The 19,306-nt window shown below is 36.2% G+C and overlaps 1 protein-coding gene across 1 annotated transcript; it reads left to right on the top strand.

The window, feature by feature from the left end:
• The first annotated feature begins 17,586 nt into the window (after positions 1-17,586).
• Positions 17,587-18,165, top strand: LOC140139100 (BTB/POZ domain-containing protein KCTD6-like). The gene has a single exon (XM_072160882.1). The coding sequence runs from the start codon at positions 17,587-17,589 to the stop codon at positions 18,163-18,165; it is 579 nt and encodes a 192-aa protein (XP_072016983.1).
• Positions 18,166-19,306: the final 1,141 nt, after the last annotated feature.

The following is a 19,306-nucleotide window of genomic DNA, read 5'->3' as shown; positions in this document are numbered from 1 at the left end:
TGGTGCATTATGCTATCTTCAGTAGATAGCATGCATTTAATATGGTACATAATGCTATCTTCAGTAGATAGCATGATTAAATGCTATCTTCAGTATCTTCAGTAGATAGTATGATTTAAATATGGTACATAATACTATCTACAGTATACAGCATGACTTAAAGCTATCTTCAGTAGATAGCATGGATTTAAATATGGTGCATAATGCTATCGTCAGTAGTTAGCATGAATTCAATATGGTACATAATGCTATCTGCAGTACATAGCATGATTTAAATAAAATAATGTAAAAATGGTGCATCAAAATTGAATTTTGAACACAAATAATCGGATTTTATGTTGTCAGTCACACACACAAAAAAGCAACAAAAAACAAAAACAAATCAAAAACAGGCGGTTTTGTATACCAAATCTGTGTTTATATTTTGGTTCCTGGACTCTTAATTCTCATATCGCAAATTGTATACTTTATTGTATGTGGTAAGTGAATAATTAACAAAATGGTTGGCATCAGTTTAAATCCTATATAAAGTATATAATGTTCTTGTTATTGCTTTTGAGGTCTCTGTCCTTCACACATTCCCTAAGCAGACATGAAAGGAGGTCTTGGTGCAGCAGCTGCTATCACATGCACAATGCCCTTGTTGATACCAATTTCCCCAAAAAGTCACAAGTATTTAGGGCTATATTTCGTACAATTGATTAAAAATGGCCCTCTTAATATACTCCTAAAGTGTTTTTACTGACAGGTAATAAAAAAGTTATGGAGTTGGAAGCATCATTGGAAACATCGTTCAAAGCATCTTCAATTTGTTAAGCAAAGTCAAAAAGTGGGCATTGCTCAAGAATTTTCTTTCAATTTGGTTGCAAAAATTTATGAATTTCATTTGGCTATGAAGTTTGAACCACATCAACTTATGAATTCTACCGATTTGAAGCGGAATTCTTCTTTCCTTTTTGTTGCGTAATCTTCTTCCAGTGTGATTGTGAATTCCAATTCCCTTTTTATCGTCTCTCATTTGGTTGTATATTCTTCTTCCAATCTTAAAATCTTAAATTCTTAAATTATCTCAAAATTGGTTGTAAATTAGTCAAATTTGGGTCTAAATTCTTCTACCAATTTGGTTGTAAATTCTTCCAATTTGGTGGTGAATTCTTCTTCCAATTTGGTTGTAAATTATTCCAATTTGGTGGTGAATTCTTCTTCCAATTTGGTTGTAAATTCTTCCAATTTGGTGGTGAATTCTTCTTCCAATTTGGTGGTGAATTCTTCTTCCAATTTGGTTGTAAATTCTTCCAATTTGGATGTAAATTCTTCCAATTTGGTTGTAAATTCTTCCAATTTGGTTGTAAATTCTTCCAATTTGGTTGTAAATTCTTCCAATTTGGTTGTAAATTCTTCCAATTTGGTTGTAAATTCTTCCAATTTGGTAGTGAATTCTTCTTCCAATTTGGTTGTAAATTCTTCCAATTTGGTGGTGAATTCTTCTTCCAATTTGGTGGTAAATTCTTCCAATTTGGTGGTGAATTCTTCTTCCAATTTGGTGGTGAATTCTTCTTCCAATTTGGTGGTGAATTCTTCTTCCAATTTGGTGGTGAATTCTTCTTCCAATTTGGTGGTGAATTCTTCTTCCAATTTGGTTGTAAATTCTTCCAATTTGGATGTAAATTCTTCCAATTTGGTTGTAAATTCTTCCAATTTGGTTGTAAATTCTTCCAATTTGGTTGTAAATTCTTCCAATTTGGTTGTTAATTCTTCCAATTTGGTGGTGAATTCTTCCAATTTGGTTGTAAATTCTTCCAATTTGGTTGTAAATTCTTCCAATTTGGTGGTGAATTCTTCCAATTTGGTTGTAAATTCTTCCAATTTGGTTGTAAATTCTTCCAATTTGGTGGTGAATTCTTCCAATTTGGTTGTAAATTCTTCCAATTTGGTTGTAAATTCTTCCAATTTGGTTGTAAATTCTTCCAATTTGGTTGTAAATTCTTCCAATTTGGTGGTGAATTCTTCTTCCAATTTGTTCATGAACTATTCTTCCAGTTTGGCTGTGAATTATTTGTCCAATTCTTCTTTCCGATTCTTTTTCCGAAAATTATAATTTATATCTCCACTTTTTTGACTCGTTGACGTCTTCGGATATTGTGTTTCGCAAGCATTATAATGAGAAATACTATGGTGTAGATACCAATGAGTAATCCGATGTATATGAAGGACTCCAATATTTCTAAATCAAAATATAGTGGTATAAAAAGTATTACAAGTTCTGGGCTTAAAATATAGGCCCACCCCACTCCCATTGGGTAGCCACAAACGGTCTTTATGTCGTTACAACTGCTTTTCATTCACGTTTACGCTCAGATACTCTCATATGGATCTCCTCTGGGGTGGGGTGGGGACAGAGTGCCCCTGACAAAAAAATGAAAGAGAAAGGTACCGGGACCGTACCCCCCCCCCCCCTCTGAAAGAGAAAATCGGGAAGGCAAAGGAAAAGAAAAGGGGCAAAGAGTCCGTTTCCCACCAAAATTCACCCCGATCATGGGCCAAAATAGTTCCAAATTATTTGCCCGCTAGTTGCATGACCATATTTGGAATCAGCATGAAACATGCATTAAAATGAGTACAAACATGAGTACGACTTACCGTTTGTGTCAATCATCTTTTTGGTTACTGAAATAAAATAAGATAATGAGAACAATGTAAACATTTATGTAAATCGCCTTATAATATTAGAAACAAAAGTAGGCCTAACGGTAATCTATTCCCACAACTGAGGTGTCAATCAAATCACAGATCCTGGAAACAGTCCTGAAACTTGAAGCAACGTGGTAACATTTGCTGAGGAGGACGCCCAGATTTTTTTTTTTCAAATTCTAATTTTGAACAATTTTGCAAAAATCAAGGCTTTCTGTGCTATAGGCCTATTTGTGACTAAACCTGAGATGTGATTTATTCATACGATCGACAAATTAGTCGGACGCGTAATACGCGATAGGTCATAAAACTGTAGGCTCTGTGTGCTTGGTGTATGGGATGGTCACGACCGACCTGAATCGCGATCGACGGACTGAGTGGAACGCATTTGGCATTTTCTTGTTCGGCTCAAAATTAAAGTGGGACATATCTATTAGTGAAAACTAGTATGTGTGGCAAAATTAATGGAAATGTTACAATATTACCCGGCACGGCAATATTGCTTTAATGATATTATACTTACTAAAAAGTCTGAAGGTTGCTCTTCGTTTTCCATCAACGTAACAATGAAACGGCTGACTGTCTCTTTTGTTAAGATTAGATATTTGCAGCCCGTCGTAAATATCAATGCTGACGCGTCCGCCGGTTGACGCAATATATTCTGCGTTGATAAGGCTGGTTCCGTTGTGCCAGGAGACTGCTGAATCTACTCCGATTCTGAATTACAGAACAAAAAGTATTGAGCGTTATCTGTATAAAGTTGAAATTATACGCCGTCGCTGAGCGACGAGCGATTATTATCTGACCAATGAGGTATCACGCTTTATCCGATACATCAAACATCGCTGTACCTCATTGGTCAGATAATCGCTATTGGCTAAAATACAATGAGTTTGTGAATAGGCCTTGGCTTAATGTTATAAAACAAATACAAATAGCGACCATTCTGCCCTTTTTTTCTCGGGGCGTCGTAGTTTTCGAATTGGAGCGGTTCTCGTTCTAAATTCGCAATCATTGTGAAATAAGTTGATATGCATTTCCAAAAAACGCTGTGAAGTAGATTAGAACGTTTTAATCCACTACTTGAAATTATCTTAGGAAGGCGTATTATGTATCCAAGAAAGTTGAATCTGATAGATCAAAATCAGTAATATACTTACCCAGGGCATATTAGTAACATGTAGGACCCTTCGTAGCCTTCGATTCTGTCCTCTTTAACTACATGACGAAAACACAATTTCAAAATAATTATATTTGTGGTAGTCACGTTATGAAAACATCCGATCTTTAAAAGATAATTGGTTACCATGGTTACCCCGCCTCAATCTGATATGCCATAAATTGTGGAACAAAAAGCGTTATATTTTTGGTGCGTTTGTACAAAATTTTAAGGTTTAAACATTTTGCATTACCACCAGGTGTGTACGCATGGTACAGTTTGATCAGCTCTTAATCGGCGGGCCTTATAACATCGCGGATTGATATCAATATATTTGTTTTCAATAATTGTCTTGTAACAACTCATCAGAAGTATCACGAATTATCGCTTAAAGTCCTAAACATTATTCAACACACACAATAATAGACCAGACAGGTCAACAATGCCACTCTTAATATAATGTGGATCTATTTTTCGGCGTAGTGGTAAAAGCCTAACATTTCCGTCTTCGAAATGCTGCGCACACACACACACATTATAAAGTAGGCCTACACAAAATATGTCTGATATCTGATTATACTCACGCCTTCCTTTCCCAAGCAGTCTATCAAATATGGTCAAGTTACTGGCGATAGAATTTTCTGTTGAAAATAGCAAAGTTAATTAAAAGGGTATTATTTCTAGTACAGTAAGAAGTGTAAAACAAGAAAAATATATTTCGTTAAAAGAGAGGTGTAAAAATTTTTGTCTCCCTCCCACAAGAAGACCATGATATTGTCCCAATAAAGCCTTTTATGGAAACTCGAAGACATGTATAGTCTCTCTAAAAACAAAACCGGTGTAAGTATTATTGATGCAACTGCATTTTCTTCGTCTGTGCCCCTGAAATTTTATAATGCTCCCCTTGACCAAGAAAGCTGGCTACGCCGCGCCTTGCTCAACACCGCCCACCCTTCCCCATGCACACCACTTGTACACAAACTGCAAAGACAATCAGCCAGATTCTGCAAAAGAAACTACAGCAGAGAAGAAGGAACAGTCACAAGACTTCTAGAATGGGGTGATCTAAGAGTACGGAGAAAAATCAAGAGATTGACCATGCTCTACAAAATACACAACAACCGTGTATGTAGCCATCTCTCCAACATCTCATCTCAAGTTGAATACTAGAAATACTAGGGGCCATCAACAGAAATTTGTTGAGCACAGGGCCAACAAAGATGTGTTCAAGACCTCCTTCTTCCCCAAGACAATAGCTGAATGGAACAAAATGCCAGCTTTTGTGATTAACTCTAAGACAGTGGAAGCCTTCAAAGTCAACGCAACAAAGCATTTTGCAAGTCACTAAATCTTCATGCGAGTCACCAGGTCATTTCAGTTGGTGTGATATGCACATTGTGCATATTAAGGAGGCACACAGGATCACTGAAGTGTTGCATGACCAAAATTGACTTAACCAAAAGAAGAAGATCTCTTTACAACTACAGATTTTACCTTTTGGACACGCTCCCTCGCAGGCTTCAATCATCTTCTCGTCAAGTCTTTTAATTTTTGACGGGATTTCAGGAGAGGAACATGGTAGACCTAGAGGATATCTGTCTACTTGATGCATGGCAAAACAGTATCCTGAACAGAATGGAATGAAAACGGAGTATTATTTTCTTTGATAAATGCCTGGTTTCTGCATTATGTTTACAGAAAATTGTAACATTTCAATAAAAAATGTTTGTTTATTTTTTCCCCACAAAATGTTAGTTTTCAATGTGCCCCTTTTGAGTCAAAATTGCCTTGTGCAGTGTGCATCTTCCGTAGCCGAAAAACACCATGTTTTGGACCAAAATAGGGTACACAAATTACAAAAATTTTCTCGCTTCGCGCGCACTGGCATGTTTATAGCAAATATCAGATTCAATTTTAGCTAAAATAGTCTAAAATTGAATTTTTTCGCGCGCGATGTCCTAGTGAAATCTAAAACTTGGCCACTTGCCCGGGCGCCTCTTGAGTGCACATGCCTTCCTCATGGTACGTTTGGGGGCCTCCAAATTTTGGCCTGGCCCATGGCCCCCCAAAAGGTAAATCCGGCCCTGCTCTTTCTTACCTATTCTAGCCCGTTCTCCATGTTTCTTTCCTTTCTCGCATTCACTACAGCTTCCCCATTCAGCCCAGTCGGTATACATCACCAGGCGACCGTTAACAAGAGTGTTTCCATACGGCTGCGAATCACCAGCCCCGCCAACTTTGGATTGACGGATGACGTGCATGTTGCCTTGAGGTTTTACTTCAACTTTGTAGGTACTGTGATGAACCCTGAGTAAATAAATTCATTTTTGTTTTGGCATACTTATTGCATGTAAGTTGGAAGATCCTCTTTTAGGCAATATTGGGAAACCCTCATACGCACGTTTATGTTTTGGGAATACCCAGAAATCAAAATGTTGTTCACAATTTCAACACCATCAAGTGTCAGAAATAGACGACCAGTGTATGCATGGCTCAAAATGAATTGTAAATGTGTTTAATATTAGAACATGGCAGATCTTGCATGGAAACCCAGATTGGATTTGACTATAAGAATGAGAAAAACAACAATCTTAGCAGATGTCACCACGTGTAATTTGATTGCAGTACTTGAAACTAGCTTGTGTTGCGCAACCAAAGGGCTACCGTACTAATTTGACCACTAAAAAGGAGATTTACGTTTACGTCAAAAGTGCGCATTTTCCCCCAAAACGGGATTTTGTATAAAGTCTTCCTTTGCTAAAGTATGCTTTATGACACAACACGTCCATCCATGCAAGAAAAGGAGTGATTGGTGTAAGTAACACCGTTCTGGAGATTGTCACCTGCGTTAGGATTTTTGTATGGAAAATGACATTGGAATACATTAGAGCAACACTGAGCAGCAACAAGATCAAGATCGTGTTGAGGCAGTGTGAAGAAAATATTGTTGATTCCCCTGAAATTAACGTTTCCCCCCATGATGCCCCCCCGAAAAATTCCTGACGCCGCTACTTCATACAAAGAACGTTCTTTGGATAATTTTTTGTAATACCAAATGAGCTATAATTTATTTGTTACACAAAATAACCTTTTTAAAGATGAAGATGATGATGAATTATGATGAATACAAATTTGCTAAAAGCACTTACATGTTTCCATTTTGGTCTTCACCTCTGCACAGATAAACTCCTTCGTCCTGACTAGCCGCTTGAAGAATATAAATAGCTGAATCCCCTCCAAGAACCACTCTTTTATTTTCGTCGTCCGGGGAGTCGAATTCAATGGCTTTCGCTGCTTTGTTTGATCCCTTCTGCTTGTTCCATGATACACCAAATACTGCTTCACTACAATGGATTTGACATGAAAAAAATTTGGGTCAAATATAAAAGTTGATACAAAATTTTGAAAACTTTGAAGAAAAAAACATAAAAAAAACAGGGTCATTCAGTGAGAAATTATCAGAAATGTTACCAAATTTTTTTTGAAAAAGGTGGTATTTTGGTGTCAGGAAAACAAAAAAGGGGGTCATTGGGCGAGAGGGAGTTCAGTCAGTAAAACAAAATTTGGGGGTCATTGGGTGAGAGGGAGTTGAAAAAATGGGGGGGGGGGAATGTGGCCGCACATCCCCGTCACCCATTTTTAGTGAGTACCCCCGGATAATAAGTCACTTATTACCGGTAATAAGTCACGTTACAATCTATACCACGCAGCTACTTGATCGCAGCAACCCAGCAAACACAAAATGTTTTTATAACATTATTAACGTCAGTGGCGTAGCGTGGGTCATCCGATTGGGGGGCACTGGGTCTGATTGGGGGGCACAAGCCGTTTTTCGGCCATTTTCCTATGGGATTTTTTAAAATTTCAGATCGATTGGGGGCACGTGCCCCCCATGCCCCTATGACACTACGCCACTGATTAACGTGTTAAAAACGTGTTAGGCCTATATGCCTATGTCGGGTTATATAAATGCAAAGTTTTTGCATTGCAAACGTTTAAAAAAATTACAACAACATTTTTAAAATGTTGTCAAAATTTTATTTTTAAATAAAACATTTTGCCATACTTTCATATAATGCTCTACTATATATTGCTGCAAGGTGTTCCAGCAAGTGAACAAACAATGCATTGTATTTGATTCGATCCTCTTTTTGCAGATTTCATTTTAGTTTCTTTTTTCTATTGGCTATCAGTGCAAGATTGTAGTTTTGTACACCAACTTGACCAATTTTACTTTTTGAGCTCTTACTTTGATTAAAGCGAAAGCCTCACTTTTGTTTCAAGCTCCTCCCTCGGGGAATTAGTCAAGGTTAACATTTATCCATGCCAAATTCTGTTCTGTCTGTCATCAAAGTAACAGGTGTATTGTCAGTTCTTCTGTGGAGAACTAGCCAAGCGGGGCTTCCTGTTTAAAACTTACCACGGATTGCAAGGTAATCTCAACGGTAAGCCACCATACGATACTAAAGCCAGCCATTTTCCAGGCTCTACACACCCTTGTTCATTGTCTTCAGCCATGTCATCCGGATCGGTATCTCGTTTTATTCTTCTTGAATTCAAACCCGCATTCTTTTTCACGTTCTTCATCTTGTCACCAATGTCATGACCAAATCTAAAGAAATCTGTAAACAGTGATTTTGTCCAACCTTTCTGCAGTGACCAGTTGTCTGTCTCTGTCTTTTCCTTGTCCGGTTTCCGAATCTGGTCAAAGATTTCACCGAAAGAGAAAGATAGGCCTATGTCCGGAATTTTGATTTTTCGTCTCCTCGCTTCATCACTGACCGCTTGCAATCCTGTCACCAAAATTAAGAAACATAAGTTGCAGAGAACAAAATATAATTTATTCTGAAACATGATGATCGAAAGGTTAGCAATGTGGAGTTCATCAGAAGAAATCCTTAGAGCTGCGAATCCGTGATGATATTATTGGCGGGATTGAAGCAGCTCCAGTTATGTTTACACGCGCCTTGTTACTTAGCAACCGATACTCCGTGTTGATTGGTTTAAAATAAATACACGCGCGCTTGCGTTACTCGCAAGCTCGCTCTTTGCATACGTCATAAAAACGTGAACGAGCCTGAAAAATTCAAAATTACTAGGAAAATATAAAATCGCGGAATATAAAATTTTCTATTTTCTTTTGTTCAATCCTCTATTTTAAATACAAATAATGTTTTGTTTCGCATTATTAGTTGCACGATTTTTCGTTAGGCCTATATAAAGGTCATGGGTTAAAAAAAAAGAAGTTTAAAAAAGTTTTCCCTTTGCCTTCCCTCGAAAATTATTTAGCTCCGCTCTCACCAGGCCTGGCTCTTACCACGTCCTCCAGTTCAAACTCCCCAGGAGTATTTCGGAGGTTTTCGTATCCAAGATCCAAGATGTTCTCATGTTTTGTCAGGGGGCACTCTGTCCCCCCTCTCTCCGATGCAGTGGCGTAGCTGGGATTTTTTCCAGGGGGGGCAAGCCTGTATGGGGCAGGGCCCAAATCCACCAAACAAAAATTTTGCCGAAAAGGTTGACCCAATTTTTTCCGGTGGTTTGAAAAAGTGAAGAGCAAAAAAAAAAAACCACTCCTCTACCTTTTTTCCTCTCTCTCTCTCCTTTTTTTTTTTTTTTTATCGCTAGGGGCGGGTCCCAAATAGCACTAGGGGCGGAGGCCAAACAGGCAACTGCCCCCACATCCCCACCCCGTCAGCTACACCACTGCTCCGACTGACATAATAGTCAGGGAGTGAAGGCAGTTTAGGTAGAATTAATTCCTCAATCGACGATTTTTGTATCAATGGATGCAGAGTATATTGTAGTATTGTATAACAAAAATCGACTAAAATCTACCTTGGGCAAATTTTTTTATAACCCCTTGAAAGTTGCACTTATTCTAACTTTGGGCAAGTTTAATTCCGAAGACGTAAATCAAAATACAATTGCGAAGCGTGGTCGCACGCGGCTATCGCGACGGCATTACGCGCTGACACATGAGCGACAAATTTTGCGTATAGTGCGCATACACCGTTTACCGCGCTGACTCACATTTTATTTATTATCCTTCCGCTGACACACGGTTCGCAGCATTGATTGCATATATTTTGCCATTCATTGACGGCGGACTGTTTACGTTTGTTTTGCCAATAGATTAGCTTAGATTTGTGGATTATTAATTGGGAATTTTAGCATAATAGCTTAAAAGATATTTCGAAGGTGTCGTATTTAGTATTAGTCTAAATAATATTATATTATGCACCTATACGCTGCCTGCTATTATATAGCCCACTAGGTCTAATATTTAAAAAAAACCAAAAAAACATGTCTCTCGTCCTCGGCTCTAGTCCGGGTCTTTAAAAAAAAAAAAGGAAGAGTTGCTTTTTTTATTTCTTATAAATGATCGCAAAATTGGTGCAAATACAAATAAACTTAGGGCTGTTTTAGCGTATAGGCCTACAATAATTTATGTCTGAAAAAAAGACAAGGGCTTAGTTATTTTGTTGTTCTGTCTGGGAGGGTAGAGCCCCTCTAATTAGGCTGATCACAAAACCTTCCATGATGTTTGGTTCTTTTAAGTGGATCGTAGGCCTATCAGGGTAGCGTGTAGTACGGTACCCCCGCCGGCAGAGATGCCACTCTTCCGATTTAAATCGGAATTCCGATTTTTGTATTTTTCCAAAAAAATCAGATTTTCTAAAAAAAAAAAAAAAAAATTTTTTTTTTTTTTTTTTTCAACAAATATTTTTGGTCAAAAAAGCAAGTTATAGGCCCTAAATTACTTGTTATTCAAGGTTGAAACCATAGAAATACTGCTACTTCAAAAAAAAAAAAATTGCCAATTTTATTTTACAAAGTTGGATAAAGTTGTACATTTTGATTACTTTTGCTTCTATGACACAGTCAGGAACACATTGAATTAGTATACATTGCTAGCTGTTCAGTAGAAGTAAAAGTAATTAAAATGTACAACTTTATCCAACTTTAAACATAAATTGGCAATTTTTTAAGTAGCAATATTTCTATGGTTTCCAACATTAAATAACAAGTAATTTAGGGCATATAACTTGCTTTTTTGGCCAAAAATATTTTTTGAAAAGTTAACAAAAAAATAGGGTGAGGTCAAAAATTTGATGAATCATCGTTTTTATATTCCGCATTATATATATCCATTTCAGCCATGTAGGCCATGTTATTAGGCCAAAAAAATACTTTGGAAAATGTCTCTCATGTACAAAAGTATAGGAAACTGAACATTTAAAACCACTTTTTTGGGATGAAGGAAGCATTTTTTCAAAAAAGTCTAAAACTGGGTTTTATGTTAAAAATGGCCTATTGGGGTGCTAATTCTGCTAAAATTGCCTGGGCTTAGGTACCTAATTTGCATATTTTATGGTATAATTTTGAGAAAACAAGCCTTGAAGAATATTACATGTATAATAGATAGTCTTCAATACTGCTATCTAGGCTTGTTTTCTCAAAATAACTTTATTTTTTAATCCATTTGAATGTAATTTTACCCTCAGAAATGGTGTCTCCTGCAGTGTAAAATGTGTAGAAACCCTCTGGCTTCGAGGGGCTTCACCCCCTCGACCCCCATCGGGGCTTTGCCCCTGGACCACACCAGGGGCCCTTAAGCGGGCCCCTGGACCCCCGGCCGTGGGGGCGAGACTTCGGTCGCTTCGCTCCCTACGTTCGCAAATTTCAGATTTTTTTGTCATAACCCAGTGGCATCTCTGAGTCCCCGGTAGCCCGTATCCCGATTGACCACTTTTTCCCTCGTAAAGCATGAACTGCCAAGATGGTTAAAGTCTAGAAGAAGTAGAGTAGAAACTGGATTTGTCAATCATAAAAATCTAATCGTTTTTACTTCAATCCTACTACAAATCTGTCCTTGTAGGCCTACAAATAAATCTATTATGAACTACACCCTGCCCAATTTTATGCCTATTTTTTTTAGCATTTTTCTCAAAAATAATAGCGCATTGGTGACAAGTAACATATGTATATTATAGGGGCAAGGACTACAACTACTGCACTTGAAATTTTATTTCAGCACAGACAACAGTTGTGGAGTTACAGTCAAAATGAGGGAAAACCAATATTTGATCAATAAATCAATAACTACTTGCCTTGAGTTGCTGAATTTTCAGTACAGTAGTTGTAGTCCTGGCCTCTATAATATACATATCTTACTTACCACTAATGCGCTATAATTTTTGAGAAAAATGCAAAATAGGCACAAAATTGGCCAGGGGTGTAGTACCCCTTAAAGCTATAGGTTAAACTAAGTTCCGTCAACTTTCGCTTAGAAATAATATTTGAGCATGCAAGGTTGTTTTAACCGCCATCGATTGTCAGTGACTCAATTTCATGGAGCGATAACATTTCAATCAAATCAATATGATAGGGCCTAATAGGCTACGTTCACGCAGGGGCGACGCTAGAAGGGGGGTATGGGGTGTGATACCCCCCTCCCCCTCCCAATACACAATTTTGTCGGCAAAAATGGACTGTGCTGTCAAAACCATGCGATTGTCGGCAAATGTAGTCAAAGCTATGTGTTTGTCGGCAGAGTCATGTAAAAGATTAATGTGTATAATGTGTTACGAAATTGTGTTGTTAACGTAGGCCTATTGTTAATGTTATCATGGTTAGGCCTATAGTAGTTACTAATTAAAAAAATGTCGGAAACAAATTGGACCGCTAACACCCCCCCCCCCACACACACACACACACTAAAAAAATTGGGTGTACAATTCACATATATTTCCGTCGGCAAAACATGCTGTACACCCCCAATCATATTGGTCTATAACGACGGCCCTGTGTTCACGTTTAATAACTCTTGCTTACATTTCTTCCCGAAAACAAAATAACATTAAATTACCATAAGGACCTATTAAACTGATATCGGATAATATTGCCAACAATTATTTTAATCAACAGATCAACATTTAGGCCTATTGTATAATCATAGATTATGGTATAGGCCTAATTAGTATCAAACACACGCGATAGGCCTATAACATGTGTAGGCTAAGAAGCGTGTAGTGTGCCAGTAAGTAAATACGTAGGCCTATAGTCATAGATACTATTTGGCCGTCAGTTATATTATACATTAGCAAAATAAAAACACGATAAATCTACTGCATTAGCAAATTGCATATAGGCTTATAGACTAACCGTATGGCCTAGGCCTAGACCAAACTGTTAGCAGACTAAATGCTTGTTGGACCAAATGGTTTGTAGACCAAGTGGTTTGTAGACGAAATGGGTTATAATTTATTAGACCAATGGTTTTAGACTTATTAGGTATTAAACTAAACATGCTAAATGGTTATCGAACCAACTGGTTAAAAAACGGAATATAAAGGTGCACGGAAAGAATGCAAAAAAGAGGGGATATGGGAGAAAGCCAATCCACGAGATACTTAGGTCTAGATAACTATTAATTTCCGTTGAAGGCTTCTTGTAATGTCTGATATAGGCCTACCGATCTAGTCTGGCCTCTACCATGTAGTTGTAAACCTATAATAACTGTTTCATAACAAAGTCCTATACTTTTTGACATTCTTGTCGACCGTTCTGATAAGTTTGTATTTATTTAGGCCGTATTAGTGTTAATGGCTATGGGCTTATTTATAGACCTATGTAAGGTCTAAATTGATTAGACGTTTAGTAGGCCTATACTATAATGACGTATAGGCATAGGTTTAAGGGCTGGGGTATGAACGTTTGGACAGTATTTATTTTGGGACATTAGAGCACATCAGACATATCGAATTGCATTCTGAATACGAAGAATGTCATTCTGATATCAAATAATTTTGAATTTTGAAATTCGAATTTAATACACATTTTATGGCAAATCATTAAAATTGATATTTTTGATATTTAACAGTACTTGAAGTAAACTTTATAAATCTGATGATTTATACTTAAAGTGTATGTAGGTGGGTTGAAAAGCCGACGATCAATTGACAATTTTGACCTTTCGTATTGAAGATATGGATTTTTTTCCCAAAACACCAAAAAAATTAGGTCTTTTTGGGAAAAAATCCATATCTTCAATATGAAAGGTCAAAATTTTCAATTGACCGTCGGCTTTTCCTCCCTGCTACATACACTTTAAGAATATATCATTAGATTTATATAATTTACTTCGAGGACTGTTATATATCAAAAATTCGAAAAATATCAAATTTTTATAATTTGTCATAAAATCTGTATTATATTGTGAATTTCAAAAAATGAAAATTATTTGATATCAGAAAGACATGCTTCATATTCAGCATACAATTCGACAGGTCTGAGGTGCTCTCATGTGCCACAAAAAATACTATCGAAACGCAATAAACGCTCATTTTAGATCCCTTAATGACTAGGCCTAATTACAATTAATTGGTGAATGACATCAATGTATTTTATACATAAAATGTATTACTTAAATATTTATTTTTTCGTATCCATTCAACAAATGGGGACATTTTGATTCAGGTATGACAAATGGGTAAAAGTTGCAAAAACTTTAAACGTGATTATCTCAAAATGGCCATTTTTGTGATACGCCACTATGTCACCCGAGCGACAAATTATTGCACAAGGTGGCGATCAATTTAGACACCGACTTCGTGTGTTGTGTGATGTGACGCTCTGGTTTACGCAGTATGCAACGCCAACACGCTCACTTGTTGCGCGAACGCAATTACAAAACAGTAAGCGTGGACGCGTTAACCATGTTTGCGTAAATGCGGCTTAATAGTCGGAAACGTTCGTGATTTGTGTATTTTTACTGTAAAATAGTGATTTTCAAATGCCTGTAGATATTTTTGCCCAGGGTGGATTTTGGTCGATTTTGGATATGTGATTGAATAATTGAAGCCACGTCTACCAGTACAAAAATTGTCGATTGAGGAATTAATTCCAGCAGACACCCTATCTAGGGCTCTCACTCCCTCACTATAAAGGTATGGACATCTAAGAAAACCGATTCGGCTAAGAGTTTGTTTTCAGTCCGATAGGCCGCGCACTTCGAGTTGCGAGCAAAGTCACCGCATTTCGGTTTTTTATTTGTTTGAGAAATCCGAAATAAAAATAATATTTTCAAGCAAAAAATAAATGACAAAATTCTTGAAACGAGTTCTTTTCTCGTTTTGCTTGCAAGCAATATGAAATTAATAAATCCTATTAAATTAATCGATAATTTTCCCCGTAATTTTCCTGCTCTGCATTGATTGACACCGTGTTATTGGATGCATAGGACACGTTACCATAGATGCCACTCTAAAAATAAAAATAAAAAAAAATTTTAGACCATCTATACTGAAAACAACATTTTTATCTTTGTCGTGAATTCAAATCTTAATTTATATGCAAAAAATTTAACCAATTTAAATTTTTAAACATTGAAAGAATTTGATTGATTTTTATTCATTTTTAAATTGCTACACGAAGCGTGCTAGCGATATATGCAAATATCACATTAATAATTCATATAAAAATATTCAGAAAGAAGCATCCACTGAGCTGCTCTCATCTTTATATTATAAGTCGATTTCTAAAATACAGTGGTACAAAATTACTAATCGCAAAGAAACAAAATAATCATAACAATAATAATCATTCTCCATTTTCACAATTAACATTATTTGATCATGGGATTAATATCCGGGATTATTAGATTAATTTTATTAATTAAAGAGATATCTATCGCTAATACTCACACAAAAACACATGTGATTCCCTTTAATAAAAATACCGTACACGCATGTGTTTACCCTCCGTAGCTAGCAGTGAACTTCCGGGTTCAGATGGTGATGCACAATGTAATCTATTATGTTCCCTTGTGCTGCCCTGGGCTGGTTTTTGTACGAATTCGACCTTAAAAGACCCACAGTAAACTAGCGCTTTAGGTTTCCTGGTTTTGTCTACCAGTTCGGATTTTTTTTCTGGAATGATTTTTAAAAATAAAACAAGAACATCTTTATCTTTATTTTACAAGTAAATATAGGATTATTGTATAAATAATGTGTTGTACATGTAAGCCATATTCATACACTAATTGTTGTATAATAATGTACAAGAAAATATTGCATAAATAAAAGTAATAATTATCGTACATCATTCCAAGTAAAGTAACTATGTATATAGTGATTATGGATACAAAATTATATTTTCTAATTTTTTTATCTGAATGTGCTTGTCATTGATACTTTTAACGATTTTTTCAAAATAAGAAATATTGGCATTTTTAAAATTTGTTTTCCGCATTGACATAGTCCTACTAAATTACTATAATTTACATGCAACTGAATCTATGAATCTGTACATTTAAACATTTTTTATAATAGGCCCCCTATTTGGTTTTGTAATTTACATTATTATTATCTATTATCAATCTATATTAGAATATGAGGCCGTATAAAATTAATGTTTTGGTTCTCGTCCAGAGGATTTTCATGAATTGATGAGGGAGGGAGGTTTTTTTTTTTTTTTTTTTTTCAATGTAAAATTAGCATTGTCAGTAGTTTTCGGTCTTCTCCAACAGTGCTCGAGGAAACGATGAGGCCCTTTTTTTTTTTTTTTCAAATGTGAGATTCTGAGGGATAAACCCCCTAGAGTACCACAAAAAGACTTGGAAGTGATGCTTGTTCTCTAATAAACTTATTTATATGTATGAAGATTTCATAAATCATTCCAAAGTCTAAAAAAATTGAAAAATCTAAAAAAAAAAAAAAATCTGACAAATCCCAGAAATTGAGGAGGGAGGGGACGAGAACCAAAATATTAATTTTACACGGCCTGAAGTAAATAATAATTATTAAAAACAATTTCGTGATCATTTTTAAAATAAAAGGGGCCCAAGTTAAAACCGCAATTATTTCCTATATAGAAAATAATTAACAATATTTTTAAATGGAATTAAAAATTAAAATGAGACTTTTGCTCCATATGTACTTTTTTTTACATAAAGCAAATTAAACCAAACCACTATTCTTTTAATTCTCTCCACGCGGGTGTCGACTGCAGACGACAAGTTTCTAAAAATTCAAAATTTCAAAAAATTCAGAATTGTAAATTTTCATTACCATATTTGGAATCAAAATGAAAAAATGCATTAAAATGAGTACAAACAAGCCTAGTATTGGTTCAGTGGTTCTTTAGATAGCTCTTGATATTTTGAGAAAATATCTCAAAACTTGGACTTTTTATGTTGAAGCTTATGTCTAGCACGTAGAGCATTAATATATCAATTAGCCACGGTCAATAGTAGCGAGAACATCGAGCAGCTATAGTGACAAAGCACTGATTCAAATATTGAACCCGTATCTGACTGTTGACATGTAGGCGACTGAGTCGAACACACGGTGCCATAAACGAACGCCGGTATAGATAGCATCTACACTGATTTGAATATTATATTATACCAGTCAATATTATTGGAATATAAACCAATATACATGTATTTTACTGTGATATGAATCATTTTTATGGCACAGACTGGATTTAATTTGGAACAGCTATGCATACTAAACGTGCTTGTATGGATGCATAATTTGAAGCCGTTGACTAAGCGAACAAAAGCATTTTATATGCTGTGTGTATACGACGTGTAAGCAAGGCACGGCATAAATAACAAACTGTATATATTTTCGACGGCTGAGCTGGAAGGAGCTTCGTCGTCTATGGTATCACACGGTAAAATCGACTCCAGCTCCATCAAGTGCAATATTAACTCTCAATTTTTATTAACAATGGATGAAATTGTTACATTGAATGTGGGAGGCCATGTGTACACCTCCTCCCTATCAACGCTCACAAAGGATAGAGAGTCAATGCTCGGTGCCATGTTCAGCGGCGAGATGTCATCCCGTAAGGATAACCAAGGCAACTATGTTATCGACAGAGATGGTAAACTATTCCGATATGTTTTAAATTTTCTACGATCATCAAAACTTCTCCTTCCGGATGATTTTAAGGAACTGGACATGTTAGGAGAAGAAGCCGAGTTTTATCAGATAAAAGGCATGGTGGATGCGGTGAAACTGTTACAAGTTGAACGAGATGCAATACCAGAAAAAACGAATATTGTGATTTATAGTCCGGACACACGGAGCAGCTCCTATGGAACACACGGGTTGTGGTACTTCTTAGGACCTCCGGATATATTATCGAGAATACCACAAATTGCTAGTTATAAGGCAACTGAGACAAGTGCAATTAAAGAAGATATTCTGCTTAAAGAATTGGGACAACTAGGATTTGCCCTTAACTGTTTAATGCCAGCGCAATATTCCAACCGTCCTTATAATTGCTGGGTGTTCGTCAGGTGATGGATGAGAGTGGCACCCCTGGCGCCGTCTGATAATTGTTTCTAATGTTTAAGACTTCTTCACATGTTTTGCTGATATTTATATATTGTGTCTGATCACGTTTTTGTTAGAGGATTCTCAATAGTATATTTGTTGATATTTATATATTTTGTCTTCGAGTTGTTGCAATAATTATTATAGATTCACTGCTTTATATTCTTTACACAAACAAATGGAATAATGTTACCAATATGCAAATTATCAAGTCCAACACCGCACCGCAGTCATTTCATCTACCAGGGAAGCTTAAGAATATTCCAACAATAAAATATGGACCTCAAGTTGATGTTGTAACCTATGGAATATGGAAATTAGCCTTCACCATACACAATCATTTGTTTAACAATCAGCTGCACGCTGTACGCTGTAGCGTTGACTCATCAAGCCCTTTAGCAGTGACGCGCGACCAAAATGATGCTCATATGAACTGTATTCAAAACAATGGTATATTTAAAGTCGATGCAGAAACTTTATTTAACTCATATTTCAAAAACCACTGTCAAAGCAATACTAGGCATGTTTGTACAAATTTGAATGCATTTGATGTCGGTTTCAAATTATGCTTATAGGCTCCTAATAAAAGCTTATAAAAATGTGATGAAACAAACCTTATATTCAGCATTTTGAGGGTTAACATCAATGATGATGTTGATGATGATGCGGCAAATTTAATTAGTCATATGCGAGATTGAGGTTCAACCTTCTCGTCACGTGATGCAGATGGTTGCTAATCCCTCGAGGCCAAAAGTGAAATAAAATATTTCGTCAGATCTATGCATCTATTTTAAGCTGCATCACATGATGTACGCCTATGTTATAATCCATGTATGTTTACATGCATGTGCTATCTACCGTAGATGTAAAGAGATGAGATATTAATAAATTAAAAAAATCCTCAACATTTGATATGTTAAATCCTCATGAACATCAAAGATATATATACATGTGTATCCTACGTTAATATAAACATTATCTGAGTGTTTGAGACGTTGGTATAGTTCTTTTGTTTATTTTTAACATATCATTTCGCTCTTACGTAGTATGTGTAAATATAATGTTGCAGACACACCAGGCAATTTTAACTTTTTTTCTTTTCTTAGTT

The sequence above is a fragment of the Amphiura filiformis genome, chromosome 18 (genome assembly GCF_039555335.1).
Source record: "Amphiura filiformis chromosome 18, Afil_fr2py, whole genome shotgun sequence".
Taxonomy (NCBI): Eukaryota; Metazoa; Echinodermata; class Ophiuroidea; order Amphilepidida; family Amphiuridae; genus Amphiura; species Amphiura filiformis.
The sequence above is the reverse complement of the archived record's forward strand: the minus strand, read 5'-3'. Positions and strand labels throughout refer to the sequence as shown.

Excerpts from the sequence above, each read along its gene's own strand:
- LOC140139100 (XM_072160882.1), top strand. The coding sequence starts at position 17,587 with ATGGATGAAATTGTTACATTGAATGTGGGAGGCCATGTGTACACCTCC.